General features: G+C 38.9%; 2 protein-coding genes and 1 long non-coding RNA gene across 3 annotated transcripts; 1 reads left to right on the top strand and 2 right to left on the bottom strand.

Moving 5' to 3' along the window:
- Positions 1-367: 367 nt before the first annotated feature.
- hormad1 (HORMA domain containing 1) lies at positions 368-8,658 on the bottom strand. Its single transcript, XM_020615531.1, has 16 exons — positions 8,366-8,658; positions 8,178-8,235; positions 7,342-7,486; positions 7,153-7,216; positions 6,496-6,532; positions 6,300-6,320; positions 6,053-6,079; positions 5,874-5,941; positions 5,027-5,181; positions 4,380-4,537; positions 4,083-4,151; positions 2,876-2,936; positions 2,486-2,535; positions 1,901-1,984; positions 1,231-1,275; positions 368-765 (listed from the first exon to the last, which is right to left on the bottom strand). The coding sequence occupies exons 2-16, from the start codon at positions 8,208-8,210 to the stop codon at positions 670-672; spliced, it is 1,113 nt and encodes a 370-aa protein (XP_020471187.1). The 5' UTR covers positions 8,211-8,235; positions 8,366-8,658; the 3' UTR covers positions 368-669.
- Positions 8,659-8,969: 311 nt separating this feature from the next.
- On the top strand, positions 8,970-16,827 carry ensab (endosulfine alpha b). Its single transcript, XM_020615533.1, has 3 exons — positions 8,970-9,192; positions 11,515-11,637; positions 15,186-16,827. Exons 1-3 carry the CDS (start codon positions 9,136-9,138, stop codon positions 15,354-15,356), a joined length of 351 nt encoding a protein of 116 aa, XP_020471189.1. The 5' UTR covers positions 8,970-9,135; the 3' UTR covers positions 15,357-16,827.
- Positions 15,766-20,021, bottom strand: LOC109968937 (uncharacterized). Its single transcript, XR_002276206.1, has 3 exons — positions 19,816-20,021; positions 19,587-19,664; positions 15,766-19,512 (listed from the first exon to the last, which is right to left on the bottom strand). It is a non-coding gene; the product is annotated as an uncharacterized LOC109968937 (long non-coding RNA).
- Between the last annotated feature and the right edge of the window lie 915 nt (positions 20,022-20,936).

Raw genomic sequence — 20,936 nt, 5'->3', positions numbered from 1 at the left:
AAGAAGAATGGGAGAAACTAAGCCCAAAAATAGGTGTGCCAGGCGTATAGATAGCATCATACTCTGAAAGACTTGAGGCTGCAATTGGTGCTAAAGGTGATTCAACAAAGTATTGAGTAAAGGCTGTGAATATTTATGTACATGTGATTTTTGTTTTGTTTTTTTATTTCTAATAAATTTACAAATATTGCAAACAAACGTTTGTTCACATTGTCATTATGCGGTATTGTTTGTAGAATTTTGAGGACAATAATGAACTTAAGCCATTTTTGAATAAGGCTGTAACATAACAAAATGTGGAAAAAGTTAATCACTGTGAATACTTTCTGGATGCACTGTACAAAACAGTCACACCTCCCACATGACATTTAAATGCAGTTTTTCAAATTTTATTCAGTGAACTAGCTTTGTACACAGGTAAAATAAAAAGCAAGATAAACATACTTAAGTGTTCCAACTTTATGAATGATATTAAATAGTAGCAAAACCTTTAACATCTGCATTCCATTCAATGAACTATACATTGAGTTATGTGACAAACTACTGCTAAAACATTGTCAAAAGGAGGGAAAAAACAGCTACTTAACTTTCTCTATTTTTTCTTCAGTTTTGCAATTTAGAACATAAATCAATAAAGCAGTGCTACTGTATTTACAGGGGGGTGTGAGGTCAGTAGCGTTCTTTGGGCTCGCTGAATTTGCGCTTTTTCTCAGGTGCAGAGGTGGATGGCGTTTCCTGGCTGTCGGGGATGTCAAACTGAGAAAGCTGAAAACAGAAGACACACAGCTGACAAATGTCAAGCACAGTATTTATATGTCGACTGCCAGACAACATCTCACTCTGTAAAACCAAAGCGTTCAGCGCTGACTCATCCGTGAAACAAGCAGGATTCCTACGCATTTTCCACCTCAGAATTCATCCAGAAACTGCTGCACTTTTTTAATGCAAAAGTACATCTGTTTTATCACCCTCCAACAAAAATGGTTATGTCTTATTTCCAAAATTAGTTATGTTTCATGTGTGGGTATTTTTCCACTCACAGTTAAGCTTTTTAACAGCTGGACATAGTTTGGGACCTTAACGTTTTAAACTTGTTAACCATACATACAGTACAATTGCAGAGTAACGAGTTCATTGTTATTTATACCCTCATATTCATATTAAATTATGTATATTAAATGGATTCTGCTTAGGGTTTACGTATAAAAGCTGTAAGAACAAATTTCTCACCATTTTATTCTTCGGTTTGTTGCTGCTCACAGTCAGGTTTGAATCCTGCGCCCCCCCAACACACACAGACACAGACACACACAAACCAGCCAAAAGAGAGGATCATTGCTGTGTTAATAAGCTTCACTTTTAATTAGTTTTACTTTAACTTTTTCAGCATCTTTCTGTCCTCATCAAATAAATTTTCTTTAACCTTTATAAATCTATTTATATAACCGTTTACTAAAACAAATGGCACATTCCTAAAACAAGTGGACAGTGTTTTTAAATTATAGTATTCACTTCTTCCATCTACCCTAACTACATTTACATACATAACGGTAAAACAGCCCAGTTGTAGGTTAATGCATTTAACCATCAGTGCAGTTAATTGTGAAAAATGTATTAAACAACTATTGCTGCACAAACACAAACAAGCCTCCTTAATTTTAGAATGTAACACTGGAATCTCAAAAGAGCATTATGGGTACTACTGGAAAGGTTATCATGCAGTCAGAGATAGAAGTTCTTTTAACTGGTTAATTAACAAATGAAAGAAACCCAGTCACACAGGACAAAACTTTAACCAGTCAATATGGTAACAGTGCATCAAAACATGGTTCTTTTCAGGTCGTCTGGCTGTAACAGTGAAAGTAGATGATAGCTATTGAGCTTTAACAGGCTAACTGACCGTAATGGACCTGATGATCCGCCCACTTCTGGTCCTCTTCAGGTCCACCTCCATGTCAGAGGTCTTCTTCACCAGAGTGGACATCTGAGAGGGGACAGATGGTCTGTAACGCCACCGATTGCAAGTGCACTCAAAGTGGCCCTTTGCTTCACATTTACACAGAGTCTGCAGTCATTCTGCATTTTCAGACAACTGAGAACCCTTAAAGTTTTTATAACATCTCAATTCCAAGTTAAACACTTTCTGCAAAATGTTTTATGCTATTGAAAAAAGAGGTGATCCCAGTATGCCCAGATGCAAAATGGCCAACAGAAACTGACCTTTCACTTCTTAACAAAGGCCTTACTTCTTATTGACCCTTTTTCTCTCATGCCATATTTACTTGGTAAGCAAAAGCTTTTCCTTTGCTTTTACGCTCTGACTCGTCACCACCAATGTCCACTTGAACAGTAACACCAATGACGCAAGCTAATAGGAATAGTACTGTATATTTGAATGTGTAACTCTTGCCCTCTGCAACTTGAAATCGTCTTATGTGTCACATGGTCACAATGTGTTTGGGTTGATGTAGTTTATGACACCTACCTTTGTGACTTCCTTACTTCTCTCGATCTTATTACAACTCAGCTGGATTTCTTAAAAAACACACACATACATTTGTTACAAGCCTTGTTTGGGTTGCTATATTATTTAGTCTAATAGTAATAATAAATAGGTGTTTGAAAAGAAAATGACAGTTTAATAAAACACTGAAAACTAATTCACAGTGAAAGAATGTAAAATCAACATGAACAGTTCACAGTGCAAATAACAAAATGCTTCCAGTAAATCCAGCTTGAAGTGATGTTTAATCTCCTTTAACACTTGCAGTCATTTCTTACATTATGAAAACCTTAAAGTACACACACAAGGCCAGACTAAACTGTGGAAAAGTTGCTATGTACTCAGATAAAATGAAACGAAGTGAGAATTTACCAGAATTATCCAGGTCTATGTTCTCTTTGTCGGGCTTCTCCACATCTTCAGTCACATGGCTCTATAGTTTGAAACATGTTATCTGAACATTGTGTTCAAACATCAACACTAAACACAACAACAAACAGCTTTTGGTAAAACACTCGACTCAAACGTCAGACATCACTTACATTTGCAGCATTTGAACATTTCCCCATTTGTGTGTTAATCACAAAACTGCACACTCACACATGTAAAAAGCCTTTTCACACTGGAGGCATATTTTTCATATGTTTTTTAGCACCTCAGTAATGATTTTCAAACCAATATTCTGTCAATGAACCCTTGCACATCAATGACAGAACATCTCTGAGCGAATAGCAGTGTTTACTTTTTTCGCCCCAAGGACATTTTCTTCCAACTTTTTCTCGGTGACAGAGGAACATGTGACCAATCACAACGCAGCTCCATGGAACATTGCTACATTGTTACCATAAGAGCACCATGCGCCCATCAGCTAAACCTACCAGATTTATTTATTAAAATGGCGTTCAGTATATATTTTACCTCACTCACACGGCTGTAGCAGCAGCAACAACTCCTCAAACTGTCCCACAGACATCCTGAACCATTTCAAAAAATGGCCATTGTACAGTTTCAGGCCCTGCACCGAGCACTGAAACTTTCCAAGCTGCTTCATCATCGCTTGATGTGGACTTTTGTAGTTCGACCTTTTAGAACTTCACATTCCATAATTGCATTGCGTTTGGTGTGAATATACACAATCACCCCCGAAAAAATGCTATTCCATATCATTTATTCACATAACTATGTGTGTGAAAAGACCTTAAGCCATCTAATAATCATGAGGAACAAGTCTGAAAAGCATTAAGGGGAAAACATAAAATTATAGTTTTTACTTAAAAATGTGTATGCCCTCAAAGCAGATATAAAATATGGTGTAAAAGGGGAGATGAACTTTATAAAATGATTTAATGTATGAGAATACATTAAAAAAAATGCAAAAAAAGAAACTCTTCCAAAATATCCTATTTTGAGTTAGGAAGCATTATTAATTCATATTTGTGTCATCATTTGTTGTTTTTTTTTAAGGTTTGTAAAAAAAATTACAATGTGCTATAAAGTCAAAACCATGACTTTATAACTGAAATAACTTTGCCCTGCTGAGTGTAAACATGTTTTATGTCTCAGTAGTTTGCGCTCTGACCTGTGACAGGCCGCCATCCTCCTCAATCTTCAGAATCCACTTCTCCGTCACATCCACATTCTCCTCCACCTGCAGGCATTTAGCAAAATGCATAACTGCCGATTACAAATCAGCTCAGAAGTGCTGACTTCAGTGATCCTTGTTGATTAGGAGACAAAGGGGAAAAGCTTGTCCATTTAAGATAGTGAATATTATTATGACAACATAAATGAGATGAATACAAAGAAATAGGAGTTATAAAGTTAGTCTTTTATGATGCCTTTTCTATCCCTCTGTCTTATACTTTGTTTCCTTCACCTGCTCCAGTCTTCGTCTCTCTGTGGCCATGTCCAACTTCACACTGTGGAAGGGGGTGACCACCTCGCCCATGGTCAGTCTGACAGGCTCCCTCTCAAACTCCATGCTGCCACCATCAGCCTCCTTGAAGCCTGGTGGTTGGTAGTCCTGAGGGGTGACTGGAAAACAGACACAAAGACAAACAAAGCATGAGGCAGCTTTTACACCAAGTGTGAAAAGCTAATGTCATGACTCAAACATATTTGCTACCAAATATTAAATGCAGATGGTACATGCAGAATGACTTGTTACTTCTGCCTAACATCTCAAACACTGTAAACTGAGGCAGATAAGTACTGTATGCAGCTACTCAGAGATCAGCCTTGGCAATCATCCCAGCAGAAGCATTTAATGATCTTTGTGAAAAACAGGCCAGAAGACTAGTCTTAAAATGATCAAAATAAAAATTGAAAGTAAAACATACAGTTATGTCTATAAGATGTGGCCTGGACAGGTTTTAAGGAAAATATACACCTAAATATAGCACCACATTGTGTAAAAAAGATGCTTATTTCCAGTTTAACCTACAAATGTCTCCTTTCCTTACATTTTTAAAATTGGCTATTTTTGAAAAATTATGGTTGGCTTGTGTGTGTTTGTTGTTCTACCACTGTCATAATAGGTCAGCTTCATGTTGAGGCCCACACTGTCTGGCAGAGGACCAAGGATCTGCATCAGCGTGTAGAGCTTCCTCACCAGCAGGATGCTGGCTTTCTTGGTGTTGCCACAAGGCAGGGTCGACGCCTTATTGTTGTTGTTGTTGCTGGTACAAATAGGAAGTGAGAGAGTGAAAAACGACCACGAATCATGCTTAATGTGCCTGCCCTGTCAGCTGCTATGGGTTCCCAACACGTTCTTTAGAAATCATCTGCAGATGTGAAGTTAGAAGGTACAATCACACTTTACAGGTAGTAGAAGCTTGTTTATTGGAGAGACTGATAGTAAACTGAGCTTTGACACAGTTCACTGCTGTTTGCTGTTGTAGCACAGTGATGCTGCAAATATATGACACTGAATGAAATCTCTTGAGTCTGCTAAGTCCATTTTTCAAAGATCTTTTCTTAACAAAATATATTTACAACAATACAATTTTATTTATATTATAGTCAAGATGATAACATTTCCCACAATACTGTAAACACAACATGCAGACATCTTTTTGATGTAACAATGCAAGAAGATAATCAATGAAAAAACTATTCTATGACGTCTCATAATATGGAATACTCTTTTCCAACTTTGAGGCAACTTACGATTTTAAGGCCATACTGAGGTTCAAACATGCTGAGTGAGCCAAGCTCGAGATTATTCATACTTTATTTTCTTTTCAATTCAATTTATTCAATTTTGATTTGATTAGCGCCAAATCACAATAAAACTCATCTCAGGACACTTTACAAAGTACGGTCTACTATTATTATTATTACTATAGAAGAAAAACTCAACAAATCTCACCTTTCAAAGTCCATCTGTGTTCCTTCTGCAGTGTACTGGATCTTAAACTGGTAAAACTCAGTCACTTTCTAAAAGAGACAATGAAAAAGGTGGTAATATAAGATAAACTGGAGAAATACAATCAGCTATCTGTATAATAGGTTAACAGCACTGAACAAGAAGACAGACTTGCACATTACCTGGGGATTCTCTGGGTCAGTGTAGATCTGATAAAAGGCCAAATAGATAAAACACCGGCACCATGAATATTTATGTAAGCCCTTGTAGAAAAGACTTATCACAGTTTAAAAATCTTTTAATGTCAAAAACTGAGTTATAATTTCAGTTCCTAGTATTTGCTGCTTTCCTGAGGAGATGATGTGTTCATTTCAATTATACATTCAAAAGGACCAAACATTAGAAATAAAAGATTATCAAAATACTCACAGACATAATAATTGTCCGCAGCTGGTGGGGAAAAAAATGACAATAATTTTGAGCATGTTAGTTACTGTGAGGCACAAGGAAAAACATGCATCAAGCCTTCCTTCACTGCTAATGTAAATTTCTGATGCCTAACTTCCCTCAACCAGGTGTACAGTAACAATGTTATGACTGTTGGAAAAGACCGAATTTGACTTACATATTTCTTCTGGATGGCCTCAAAGCATCCCAGTATCCTGGAAGAATTTGAAAAACACATCTAATTAACAGTGAAGTTACTCTCCAACATTCTTCCACATACAATAATTACTTACTGTAGATCAGTAAACCCTGAGTCGCCATCACATGTAAAACCTAGTGTTCTGGAATTTTAGTCTATGTGTGAATGTGTCATATGAGACTGTAGACTGTGGCTGGAGACATAAAACCGAATGAAATAAATGAAAAAATACAAAATAATTGTTAAGATAATCTTTCGGATTGAAGTGACAATAATACAATTGTTTATTGTTAAAATGTTATGGCAGGTAAAATAAAAATAAACAATAATTTATCAATAGCACATATTTGTATAGTCTTGAATTTTGCTTAAAAAGTCATTTTGCCAACACAATCACAACACTATCACCATTTAGACCTAGCTACTGCTCAGTGTAACATCATTATAGAGAATATATTTGCTTTTTCATGATGTAAATGCTACATTTTTACAGTAATAAATCACAATGTATGCGTTTTTATTTTCTGTACCTCTGGCCATGGTTTTTATTGCATGTAAATATCTTCCAAAGACACATTACAGCTAATTACAGGATATCAATATATAAACTATACAGTATATGAAGATGTTATTTACCACTGAACAACCTGACTAGCAGCGGGACAGCTGCGCTCCTCTCTGAGAATCATCACTTTCTGATCTGTAACAAGAAAAATGTGAGGTAATGATTGAATCTTCTAAGTAGATAGGTCCAAATGGTAAACAGAACAGAACTTGTTAACCACTGCCATGTGCAAACAAATGACTTTCCATGTGTAATCTAACCTTCAACATATTTGCTCCCATAGGCTTTCTCTGGGAAAAGTCCCCGGAGGTAAGTAATGCCGGACACTGCGATGGCCAGAAGCTTCTTTACAACAACCAAGGACTGCTGCTCTGACAGAACCTGATTAGGCAACAGTTGAGTATCCTGCATGAGTGAGACACATAAACAGACTGAGTGCTGCTTGCTCATCACAGTCAACAAAAACACCAGAAATCTAAACAGTCAACAGATGCACATGAAAGCGTAAGGCTACCACATGTTTTACAAAATGTCAAATACTAATTTCTAACATTGTTACAACCTCTGATGTAATATAATAGAGTAATACAGCCCATCACATCTAAAGATGTACAGTGAAACCAGTGACATCTTTACTTTTTATGAACCCATTGTGTAAGAAGTATTAATTTACTTTTAGTAAAAATAACAATATCAGAAAATAAAAGTACCATTACACAAAAGAGCCCTGTGATAAACATTTTATTTAAATAAATGTACAAATGCCTCCGGAAATATACTTACCCCTTTAAGTTGTTTGTTAATGAACTTAATGACTAATGAACCAATGTTCAATAGTAACTGATCAGAATCAGCAGAGTTACTAGGTAGTTAAATCTCTCAAACAAATGTAATCCAGTTCATAAAATAAAACATAAAATGAAAGTACACAAGTACCCCAAAATTATACCTAAATAAAATGGATAAGTAAATTTACTTAATTTGCCTGTCTTGAAACCAACCAAATAACTGTATTATGTAATCACATAACAGTAACGTCAAATATATAATGTTAGCAGCTAGTTTGTCTGTTTGAACTTAAAATAATTTTAATTACCTGTGAAATTCTAACTTCTTGTATACACGCCATGGCTTTGGTGAGAAACAAGAAATAGCTGCAGAAAAAACAGAGAGAGATGACGTGAGAACCACATAATCCTGCTAGTTAGCTTTTTAGCTAGCGTTAAGTATCCTGTTATTTTCGTTCACAGAAAGACTGAGTCCTGTCTCTGAAAAGTTTCTAACCTAATCTGTTGGCGATTCGCTTGTATTTACACGACAACCAAAAAAGTAAACTGTATCAAAATAGAAGTCCAATAGAATCACTGTGTCAACAAGAGTCAAGCAAAGTATCTGTTAACTCAAAATAACAATTCCCGCTAACTGTTCACTGTTAGGCAGCAACAGGGTCACCGAGAAGCAACCAATCACAAAGCAGTCAGCTTATCCTACATGCACTGCAAAGACAAAAATTAATAGCAACTGTGGTTCCCGATCCTCTCGTTAAACTGATGTTGGTGATGTTCATTTGCCATTATAATAAAGTGCGCACAACGTTAAACTGATGTTGGTGATGTTCATTCGTCATTTTAATAAAGTGCGCACAGAATTAAGATCAGTATGTTGCATTGATTATATTTCTTTTGTTTTGTTCCGGTGATTAGTGTTGATGCAGTGCGGCCTCCGCATCGCCCCTAGTCTCTTTTTTGTGGTGAACTCATTGGCCGATGGGCTGTCAATTACAAAGAATGGGGCCGTTAACGGCATACTATTGGCTCTATAATGTACCATTACGGTCCTTTTAGTGGTTACTGTATGTGCCAATCAAAGTTACGCCCTCCTCTCAGCCACAACGGTGATGTCACATCTCGTTACGCCATTTTTGTTGGGGCGCAGTCGTGTTCAGAAAAGGAGGATTAGATTCAGTATAGGTACATTAAACGGTACCTCTTATATCAAACCCTTTGAGTTGTCTGACATTTGTGGGACACTTGCTTGCACATTACACTCACACAATGTCGTCAGAAAACCTGGATTCGGACACTCAAGTGGACTACGAGGACGAAAAACAGGTGGGTTTCTGGCTGCAGTCTTGTTGTTGTTGGCTAACCCCCGTGTATGCTAGCTAGAAGAGGCTAACATCAGCTAGCAGGAGTGAAGTGTGTAATATATTCAGCGCTGCACCACGGCAAGTGCGGCCTCTTGAAAGATATGTGGATCCTCCCCAAGCTGTTCATTATGTTGGAAATGGGTTTCATCGTTACTGCTGCACCATACATAGCACCTTGCCAGTGTATCACTCAGTTTTGTCTCTTGTCTTATGGCATTGACTGGACAGTCCACAGCAACTCTGGCTTCATTGACCTTTCCTAGGGGAGTCTCCAAATGTACCATGGAGGGCCTACAACCTCCAAGTAAAGACAGATAGGCGATCTCCCTCAGTAAACCTTGAACCAGTGAAAACACCTGAACTGAAAATATCAAACCTGTTTCGGTCCTGAATGGCACATGGCTTGAGATTCCTGATGGTGGCAGTGTCAACATTGCAAAGTGAAGCACTTCCGTATTTCCATACACTGCCACATCAACGGCAGTGATGTGCAAAGCATTTAGCACCTGGCTCGTTGCATTTTCAGACATTCAGGTCGGATTTTGGGTCCGGTGTGATTTGTCTTTGTCAACTTTGAAGGCCTGTAGTTAGTTTCTGCAGCTTTAGCTTGTTTATGCACAACTAGCATTTGAGCCCAAGAGATGAAAGAAAAAATAAACACGACCTTAATCTTATGTCAGTAACTGCAATATGTTGTTTGTACAGAATTGCACAGTCATTACAGTATAATGCATAGTTATTGAAATGCAAACTAGAGTTCTCTGGCAAGTATTTCCGAAACAATTTAGGGGAATCAGACTTGTTTTGTTGGTTTGTTTTGAAAAATTTGCCTATGTAAAATAATGGGGGCCACCCAAAGTACTACCACTTAAACTACCATGATTTTATTTTCATCAGTATCACAGCATTTGTAAACATTTGTATTGAAAATGTGTGTATATTTGACTTTACAGTTCTGTTAAGATTAAGGAGACATACATAACAGTTTAAACCTCTTCTAGAGCGTGCACTAGGAATATGTTGTTAGATTCTGCAGTTTCCCTGCACTGGGGACGAATATAGTAACTCATAAATTTCTCATCTAGAATCCAAGTGAATCAGCACACTTGGTGCCACATGTGCCCCCTCCTCCTGAGGGAACTGGCTGTTCATTGGCTTCTGTGTCCTGAGTCATATTTTATCCCTGGCCCAGTAAGCTTTGCAGGTTAAGTGTCATCCTAGTGGAAGTAGATGCTGTGCACTGCATGCTCCAGAGACATGTGCAGGGAGTACATGAATACCCTGTAGAATATGTCTGCTGTTGTCCTATGTGCTCTTTACAACAATTATTTCGTGAGCTAATTGCGTGTGTACTCAACCAAGGTGTGCCCTGGTGGCCCACATTCCCAGCCTCAGCACCTGACTAGCAGGGACTAGTACCTGACCTGTTTGGCTAGTGTTATTCATCGCTAAGAAACTGCTACTTCAGGCTTTTGTAACCTGGTGTCGTAAAAACTCTAGTCAGGTTATTGTTTCTTGACCTCAACTACCAGAATGTTTCTATAAAACACATAACTACATTAACAGAAGACAGGCTCATGAGTTTTACTGTAAGTGTTGGCAGTCTCAGAGGAAGCAGCAGACAATACTGGTTAACAGCAAGTTAGAAGTTGTGCTTTTGCAATTAACAACCCTGATTGCTTCTAATTGAAGGAAAGTTCTTTAATGTGGAATATTTTATTGTTCTATGATAATGAAGTAGATTTGTTGAAAATAATTTGCATCAACTTGTGAGAGAGTTTGTTTCTTTCATAATTGACTAGTATTGGATGCATTCATGATGCTCTTGTGCCCAAAGAGGGTTGTAGTTTTTAGTGAACAGTATAAGGCCTCTGTTTGTGCCAACTTCTGTTTAGAGTTATTTCCTCTCAGGCATGGTGGTGATATGGGAGACTGTGGCAGAGCACCATTCATGCTGTGATTCTTACTGTCATGAAGAGTCTCTGAATTTCCACCTGTCACTGTCATAGTTTTTAGACCACAGCAAAGATTTTCAAGGGCAGTTTAGTATGTTTAAAGAGTGAAGTGGCCTGTTGCTCCATACTAGACTTCACCGCAGGAGCTTTGGTGTCTTTGTAGAGCAGCAGATTTTTTGGAATTGTAGGGCAATAATAACTGAATGCTTGTCACACAAGTTCCAGTTGTGGGTAAACTTTCCTGAAGCTGTACCAGCCGACACATTTTTAAAGGTTACTGCTTTCTGCCAAGCAGAAGTGTTGATATTCATTTGTTCCTGTCTCTACAGGATTCCCAGGAGAAAAATGCAAACCCAGTCAAGGCTGAGGAGGCCAAGCTAAAGGCCAAGTACCCGGGCCTGGGCCAGAAGCCCGGTGGCTCAGACTTCCTCATGAAGAGACTACAGAAAGGGGTAGGCGACTGCGACTTGTCCACAACATGGTTGAAGACCAGAACAGTGGGGAGGCAGGATTGTGTATCATTAAAGACTGATTTGGTCCCCATAGCAAGCTCATGTCTGCCAGCACTCCCTTCCTACATAACAAAATGATTGAGAAGTAGGGATGGTTTCTGGTTTCATGATAAACCATCTTAAAATTTCCAGCAGTTAGTATTATCATTTCAAAATGTAATTATCATTAAAACTGTAACTGATTGCCATGATTTGAAAAACTCCCCCATTGAAGGGTTAACTCGTGTCCACTTTCAGCTAAAGTTAGCAGCAGTCAGCCAGACACAGGCGCAGCAGACGGCCAACATGCGTGTGTTCTTTTGCAATGAAAACTTGTGTTGAGGAGGCAGTGGCAGTGCTCCAGGGATTTTTCAGCTTTCTAAGAAGACTAAGTCTGAAGTGTGGTTGTATTTTAGCTTTTATAAGAGAGCTGGGCCCCTTTTTGTAGGTAAAATATTTGTAAAACTAGGTGTGAAGAGTTTTGATAATGTGATTTCAGTTTTGACTTCTGTATGTTAGTAACTGAGAAAAAGATCAAGTTCTAGCTGAACCTCTGCTGATTCTGTATGGCATCAGCAGATTTGATGTATCTTCAGAATTTGCTGCGTTGCATCCTGAGGAAAATCACCATTACTGAAATATTGTTTTTCTTAAATAACTTTAAAACTAATAATGATATCAGTCTGATTCCAAATGCTAGAAGAAGGTTTTCATAGTCAAGGAATTGTATGATGGGGCTTAAACTATCATAGGAATTGGAGGTTATATTAACCAAATATTTTCTATCATTGATGGGGATTTTTTTAATAATCTCAGAAAAATCTGAAGGCTGTCATTTTGACAGATTAGAACACAGAGGGCAATTTACCCTAATGTATCCTAACTTAAAGTAAGGCTACTGAGAAGCCCAGTAATTGCTATGGCGTTGGAAGAGCAAAATGAATAAAGAGGAACTGATGCGGTGGATGAAGGACAACTGAGACCATACTCAGCACACCTCACTATCTGGGAGCTGACAGACCGTTGAAGAGCCATGGACTGGAGGCCATGAAGCGTATCTCTGACCACTACGGGTCACAGAGAGGGGCAGCTGCACCTCTGGTGCAGAAGAATCGCATGCAGCAGAGTCCTCCTGGTGAAGTGAGCGTTTAAGGATCAGGAAATTCCATATTAACTCCTCTAGAGAAATGTTCCCTGACGTCAGAATCTTTGGACTTGGCAGCTCCACTTCAGCCAGTCTCCAGCGTGCCAGCGAAGGGCAGGTTCTGCTTTCAGATAAATTGTAAGGGCCATGAGAAACAATTGTCTCTGCAGCAGGCCAGGCCAGTTCAGTTAACCTAACTTTGTGTTAATTGGTTGTTCATATTTGAATGGTATTTGTCTAATTTAGTAAAATTGTAGTGTTCATATTTGCTTGTTTACACACAATAGCTGCAGAGTTTTTTAGTGGCCTTCACTTTTATGACCCTCTCCGTCAAAATGAAGAACAAAGAGAAAGTCTAGCGTGACCTCTGATGGGAGTATTGCCTTTAGGTGTAATGGCATTATGGGAAAGGCTGAGCTGCCTTGGCGGAGGTCTCCACTCTCTGAGTCTAGTCTTGTCTTTGTTTTGGTACCCACCATGTTTGAAGCTGTTGGTGTCAATTTATTGTCTGCTTTTAGTTTACTTGATAGTATTTGCACAAATGTTTCCATGATAGCAGATTTAGCCATCACTACACCCTTGTCTTAACTCCCAGACAAATCAGACAGTCATCGATCCCTTGTCTTAACTCCCAGACAAATCAGTCATCGACTTCCTTGCAAAGACTGTGTGCATGTGAGAGAGGGAGAGAATAATGATGATGATTATAATAATAACTGATTAATTTGCTCTTCACTGTTCCCCGAGAGGGCATGCAGCAGACAGATCCAGTAATGCTGCTGGTCCCATGTCCTCACCTCCAGAAAGTGTTGCTAAATGTATTTGTGGTTTTCAATATAATAAGACAAATTATAATTTCAGTTTCTGAACATTTTCAGAACATTTTAACAATGTAATATTTCTGATAACATAACTTTGATTACTATATTCGTGATATAAAATTTTCATATCGTTTCATCTGTGCTGAGAAGGTATCAGCTGTCTGGTCCATCTGATATTTGTATTGCGATCACTTGAGCTCCAATGCATCAGTTTTACTCAAACTTTCACATGAAAACTGAAGACAGTTTGAAAAGCAGCAACAACATTATAACTGTGTCATGATTTTCTTCATCCTGCAGATGAATGACCTCATATACAGCAAATGTCATATTGATTGTTTGCAGCTCGGCTACAATGGAGTTTCATCATAGAAATCATTTCAGTGATCTAAAACCTGACTGACTCCGACGATGAAAGCGCTAGGGCCTTCGTCTAGGCTGCCATTTTGTGGTCCATTCAGCAGTCCTACAGGGCCAAATCGGCTGGAGCAGAGAGGGAAATTAGTTCTTCACTGACCAAATCTCGGTAGCCCACAATGTAGTCTAGCTATATTTGTAGCATATGATGAGCCTATTTGACAAAATATTTTTATTTGTAGTATGAACAGCAGAAAGACATCACTCTCTGTCACCCATCGCCTTTCCTCGACTGGAGAAACTGTTGCTCTCTCCACCTACACGTACTGTAGCTATAAGCTGTGGAGAACTCTGACCTCTGGAGACTGTTGAAAGTCATTCTGGGAAATCACTGACTAGGAGTAGGAGTAGCTGAGGCAGGCTAAGATGGAAGCCAAAAAGAGAGTTGGAGTTCTTCATATGATATCTCCCAGAATGCACATCATCAGAGACTGATGATATTGAGCACAGTTGGAAAACGTGACCGTGGTTTACTGATGATATTGAGCACAGTTGGAAAATGTGACCGTGGGTTTTTTTTCCTTTTGTTGTTAAAGGATACATTTATATTTGTTCAAGTTTGTCTTAATACAGTTTTCACACTGTGGTCATTTTATAGTCTGAACTGACTGTGAAAATATTCTTTCCTAATGTGATTCCAGTTTCAGAGATCGGGGACCAAATCTAGTTCTGTGCAAAGATACAGGAAATTTCATACTAAAATCACTAAAGAGCCACCCTGTGCTGTACTGGGTGACAGGTGTAGGCAGAACAGAAGCTACTGCTTATATTACCTACCCTTACTATAGTCGGTACGTTTACACTTTTTAAATGGAAGTCCATTAGTCAAAAGAGAAGGAAAGAAAAAGGATAAAATAATCAAACTATAATCAATATATTCCTTCACAAATGTACATTCACATATTAAAGATGTTTTCTTACAAGCTATCTTTTATCAGTCTCTTAAACTTAATAACTGCATCACTCTTCTTCAAATCATTACTAAGTTTATTCCATAAATGTACCCCAGCAATTAAGACATCTGTTTTTAACATTTGTTCTTCCTTTTTGTTTTTAAACATACATTGTCTGTGCTTATTTGAAATCAGTAAGCAGTGTTTCTAAAGCTGTGACCTTTTCTCACACAGCAAAAGTACTTCGACTCGGGCGATTACAACATGGCCAAGGCCAAGATGAAGAACAAGCAGCTTCCTGTGGCTGGGCCTGACAAGAACCCGGTGACCGGTGACCACATTCCCACACCGCATGATCTGCCCCAGAGGAAGTCCTCCCTGGTGACCAGCAAGTTAGCTGGCTAGCCTTCATCATCCCAGAAGCACCCTCACCCCCCTGGGGCTCCTGGAAAATGTCCCTCTTCCTCCTCACCAATGTCCCAGATATGTTCACCCCCTCCCCTCTCTTTCCTTTTCATCCCCAGGCACCACTGGCTTTAACATATCGGGCAGAGTTGTATACGCTAACTTCGTTTGCTTGTGTGTAGGTGGGGCGGGGTGGGAGGAACGGAGATGCAGGCGGCCCACGAGGTTGCAGCTTTCTCTGCCTTTCCACCACACACAGCTCTGTCCCCTCTGCACACTCTGCTCTACCGCCTCCCTTATGTCTTGGTTTTCCGTGTTCCAAGATGCATCGCAGTAGGTGTGTGTCATCGAGCAGGGGTTGTATGGGATGAGTTAATGCACTTTGTTTACTGTATAGTATGTTGAGTTTGTTTTTTTTTTGTTTTTTTTGCATCCTGAATGACACCAAAATAATGTGTGTAAGGGAGTTAGGAACCATGATCACAGTGTTCTTTGGGCATTTTGTTCCCCTTTCTGTTCATTGACTCCATAGGGGAAATAGAGTAAGTGAATGCGAGCTACTTTTCATCTCACCGTTCGGTCACCTTTCATCAAACAAAACCTAAGGTCATCTCCTGCATGGTTCAAACAGGGGTTTAAAAGTCACTTTCTGTCTCTCTGCTCATGTTGCTTTATCTCTTGACTCCCTTTGCTCTTGTTCTCTCTAAATATGCTGCATGATTGTAACAAAAAAGATGTTTAACATGTTTGGTTTTTTTATGGAAGTGGGTCGTCTTAATTATTGGAAGTATTCAAACTAAGCTGACGTGTCCACAGTCACACTTTCCTCCTTCCTTTCATTTTTGCTGTCCTGACAATCTTTGTACACCCGCTGTTGTTCATAGCCCAGGGCAAGAGCCAGCTGGGTATAACCCTTGTATTATTTTCAACGACCAGGAACCCCACCAATCTCTGAGTTCAGTCTTAGTTTGGTGGCTGTTGAGTTGCATCAAAACATGTTTACTATGAACCTAAAAGATTTGTGGGGGGAATTGAAGAAACTCCATATAGAATAAATGTTTCTGTTAATAATACTCAAAACTGTGCTCTGAGGGCCAGACCAGCCAGCTATCAGGCTCAGAGATGGTGCGTATACTTGTCTTTCCAATGTAACTGGTACCATCTAGCCATGTGGCTCACGCCGTGATGAGATGAGTCAAACTGCAGCCCAGGCTAGTTCTGCCTCACACAATGTTCGGATCTCATGGAGATGTGAACAGTGATGCAACCACGATTGAAGCATTGCTAAAAGTTAGCATTTCAATATCTCTGCTCAAAGGTCACATTAAAAGGACAGAAGTAACCACAGTCGTAGCCTTCACAGTTGTGCCCTGCAGTGGTGCATGTGCAATTGTTTTCACATATTTGGGACCGACCAAAAGAATGACGACTACTTGCTGTGTTTAAAGGATTAAAAAAAAAAAAAAAAAAATCATATTTCTCTTTTTTTGTGGGAGATTATCTTGATATAGTGGTTCCCTTGACATCTTACCCTCTTCGGCTACTCATGCAGTGAAACACTAACTTGGTTAAAGATTACTACAGCCTAACTTTTTAAAACCTTAGCTGGTATATAGACCTGCTCCTGCTACCAGCATCCTGTAGAAGAATGCCCCCCTCCCATAGCAAATTGAAACACCATCACTGATCTTTGATCTCAGGGGTGTCAGAAGGTAAACAGTAGGCAGCCTGACAACAGGTGTTAGTCCAGCTTCCAAGATTGTCATCGCAGGCTTGAAGTGGGACACCGCTTGCCTGCAGAAAGCACTCGCTCTAACACTTGGCAAAGCAGAGAGAGGTTTTATAACACATGGTGAGGGGGCAAAGTGCGACTGTGTGCTCTACACTCAAGTCCCGCTTGTTCTGATCAGCTCAATGGAGCGATCACCAAATCTGCAGACTTTGAATGTGTGCCGTCAAGAATCTGAACTGGATGCTGGCGCTCACTGGGAATCAGCCTCCTTGTACAATACTGCTTCAGGGAATGCACACCATGTAGTCTAGGTGATAGGGTGCATGCACCATCACATTCTTAACCTCACTTGTTTTTCATTGAAACTTTAAAATGTGTCAAATTTGCAGTGGATGAAAGAGAACTGACCTGTATGTATGTGCTTGCCACGGTGTTGTATGAATGCACTCCTTTTCTCTGTTCCTGCCATTGTAAACAGACTTCTACAGGAAGGGATTTCTGTGGTTTTCCCACCTGCTTTTCATTCTTTCATAGTCTTTAGCTATTTCTGATTTAATGGTTCCTCTCTCTTGTTTCAGTCTAACACTACTTCTGCTCTATCTTGGTGTATTGCAGAGGCTACATGAATTGGTATATGAAAATGTGTAAATGCTGCTGATTCAGTCAAAGACAAATCTAAGAGACGATACCCTGTACAGAACACTTGTGCTCTTGGTTATACCAGTCCAACTCCCTTCTCCCCAAATCGAGTCCTATGGCTCCTGTTGCAAAGTCGATTCAGTTTCAGACTGTGGTAAACTTTGATGCAGATTCTGTCGCTGCATTTTAAAGAATTTTTGTTGACTTGGATTCAACTTTTGATCTGGCCATAGCTTTAAAGAAAAGTCACTGGACTGACAACAGACCGTTTAGCATCTTGTGTTTAAAAGTCTACATTTTTTGTCCTTTAAGAAGTAAAGATTGCTAAAAGAAATGGGCAGATGACATGTTCTGTGAACAGTGGACAGGACCTTTGAATGCTACTTGATGGTTGGCTTTGCACGGAGCAGTTCAGCGAGAGGAAATTACAGGGTATGTTTCAAACCCAACTCACAGGGTTTCTCTCGTTCAGCTTTGATAAACATGTGCCAGAATGTATAAAGAAATGACAGGCTGTGTACTCTGAAGTACTTTTGTGCTGCTTTTACCTTATCTGTTTTCTTTTTATTTTACAAGTTCATGTTTCTTGTTCTCTTATTGCATAATTACTATATATCATCCTGGCCCAAGATAACTGCAGGGAAATCAGAGGCACCCTTGCTTCCAAGAAAAATAAGGGTTTACTTGATAAAGAGAATAACTGGAGAACACAGGAATGATTTTAAGACTTTAGAAAGTACAGGAGTACTTGGAATGTTTCAGATGTGTGGGAGTAGATGAGAGGTTTTTTGTCAGTATTTGAAATAAACTTTTACATTAATAAGATTTTATGGTTATTTATTCATTATTATTAATGTCAGGTTTCTTGTACTTAGCATATAAAATGTTCCTAAGCACATCTACACATAATGGAGGTGTTGGAAGTGGTTAGAACCTACTACTGGCCACTAGGTGGAAGCACAGTCATTTATTTTTTTCAGTGGTTCTCTGCTGAGAACAAAGTTCTAGTTATTTCCAGCATTGTCAGAACATTCTATAGGCAAGAACCACTGTTTAGAATTTATCACACACTGAGATGTCAAGCTTTTTCCTGTTCATAAACCTGAGGGAATGTGTCAAAGCCGCCTCATGTGATAACAGAGGTTGTAAGAGCAGGAGTGAGTGAATCTGTCAGTGATATGAGCTGTTTTATGATTTACTGCAGTTTATATTCAGGGGTGAGACTATTTTCATCCTCCCCATTTACATACAAAAGTGGGCAAGAATATACACATTAACACCTTTCACTATGAACTTAATAATATACATACAGTATAACTGAATGTATGCGCTTCCAAAACAGTTTCACCAAAAGCTGAAACAATTAGGAGCTTCATAAAGACAGGTGTTATGGAAGGGCTGTTGAATTTGATCATGTTCAGTTTTACAGGTGTTCCTAAAGTGACTGCTGAGGGTATATATTGTTAAAAGTGGTGAATGGCAAGCAGAGCTGCCATGGCCATCTGGAATGACTAGAGGTTCATTGTCATGCACAAGGACACTTTGACTTGGAAGAATGGGAATTGAACCGCCAACCCTGTGATCAGGGGTCAACCTGCTGCACCCCTGTGCCAAAGCTGGGGAACAATAGTCTGTATGTGCAGGTGGTGGAGCAAGGAAGAATGAGGAGGATGGGCAAATGGACCGATGAAGATGAGGGGACTGAGGTGGAGCAGGCTTTTGGGAAGTACAAGTGGCTGAAGGTGTATGGTGAAGTTCCTGACCTGCTTCAGATACCTTTGATGTCTGTGAAGTGTCATAGTTACTCTTACAAAACATATTTCATTTAAAACAGACATAATATTGTATTCTGTATTTACTTGCAAAGCTTTCCTCTTGACATTCAAGTTTGGTTTTGCTTCTGCCACATGTTTGCCACCATACCTTGATCTTTCAAACTGAAATGAAAAAAGAAAAATAAATAAAATCCAGAGAGGCAATACATTATAACTAACTAATCACACTGTTTGTAAGGTATGATTAAGGCCATGACAAACAAAATATTTAAGATGATCAAATTTACTATTTATAATTTAAGGTAATATCTACCATTGAAATACTCAGCCTGGGCCTTTTTGCAGGACTTGTAACATCACTGGTTGATGCACACATGCTAAGACCAGAAATGTTTGCTGAGGTATAACCTGATGAAGCCTGTGGGGCCTAATAAATAAAACACACAAGTACAAGTACTGTACAGTATTATTTAACATACAGATGGAGAGAAAATGGGAAATAATTGCTATGTCTTAATATGTAGAGGAAGCCTAAAAAATAAAATTGACATTCATAAGTCAATATGCTGAGACACACCGACCGAGAGAGAGGTTATAAAGAGAAAAAGAAGAGTTTTGAGTAAAAATGTTATCTATTTTTTTCATCTCTATCAAAAATGGAGTAGTTTGCAAAGTGAATAACAGCAGTAATGAACATCATTGCTTGAGCAGTTTCAGTTTACATTTACCATACACATTGCTGTCCTGGGACTTGACACATCACTGGCAGAAGGACCAGCTGTGGCAGCTGATGACTCAGCTGCAGAGTGAACCTGTGAACCTGTGCCAATACATTACATGTTTGTCAAGAAATCCACAAACACAGTTCAGCAATCTTTATGCTGTCTTACAAAATCTAAAGCATAATCATTTATGAAAAAAGAGATGATGCTACTGAAACTGGTTAGTTCATATTATTAGTTGATTTATAACATATAAATGATGTGTCAGTATTTTAGTCACTTAAACTAGTAACGACACAGTTTTACCTTTTGATAAAAACCATACCATTTCTTCTGCTTACGTACAGTGCTGTCGTCCCCACTTGATGATGAAACGTGACCAAGCCACACTGGACCCGATAGTTAATCAAATGTAATCCATCCCAAATGAAGGCATACCCGTCCACACTTCAAAATCCCTATTGTCAGGATATAAAACTCTAAATATCTGGTACTCCTGGGGGGGTTGTCTCCTATTCTTCCCTGTTTTACTGTCTCCATTCTTATGGTTTCTCCAACCTCATGGGTTTGTATCATATGACTTGTAATTCCAACTGTAGTAATTACACCAAATTCACCCCACAGCCCAGCACTGCTCTTTTTTTTAAAGTATGCACTCATTTTTAGTTTTACCTTGAACATAAAATCATTTAGATCATCTTGACAAACTGTT

The sequence above is a fragment of the Monopterus albus genome, unplaced genomic scaffold, assembly GCF_001952655.1.
Source record: "Monopterus albus unplaced genomic scaffold, M_albus_1.0 scaffold166.1, whole genome shotgun sequence".
In the NCBI taxonomy this organism is placed as follows: domain Eukaryota; kingdom Metazoa; phylum Chordata; class Actinopteri; order Synbranchiformes; family Synbranchidae; genus Monopterus; species Monopterus albus.
Note: the sequence above shows the minus strand (reverse complement) of the source record. Positions and strands in the feature narration are given on the sequence as shown.

What these genes read in the sequence shown, in the direction of transcription:
- ensab (XM_020615533.1), top strand. Translation starts at nt 9,136, where the DNA reads ATGTCGTCAGAAAACCTGGATTCGGACACTCAAGTGGACTACGAGGAC. An exon ending in ACTACGAGGACGAAAAACAG is followed by an intron (nt 9,193 to 11,514) that starts GTGGGTTTCTGG and finishes CTGTCTCTACAG; the next exon opens with GATTCCCAGGAGAAAAATGC. An exon ending in TGAAGAGACTACAGAAAGGG is followed by an intron (nt 11,638 to 15,185) that starts GTAGGCGACTGC and finishes TTTCTCACACAG; the next exon opens with CAAAAGTACTTCGACTCGGG.
- hormad1 (XM_020615531.1), bottom strand. Translation starts at nt 8,210, where the DNA reads ATGGCGTGTATACAAGAAGTTAGAATTTCACAG. An exon ending in GCTAGTCAGGTTGTTCAGTG is followed by an intron (nt 6,533 to 7,152) that starts GTAAATAACATC and finishes AAATTCTTCCAG; the next exon opens with GATACTGGGATGCTTTGAGG. An exon ending in AGGATGGCGGCCTGTCACAG is followed by an intron (nt 2,937 to 4,082) that starts GTCAGAGCGCAA and finishes TTCAAACTATAG; the next exon opens with AGCCATGTGACTGAAGATGT.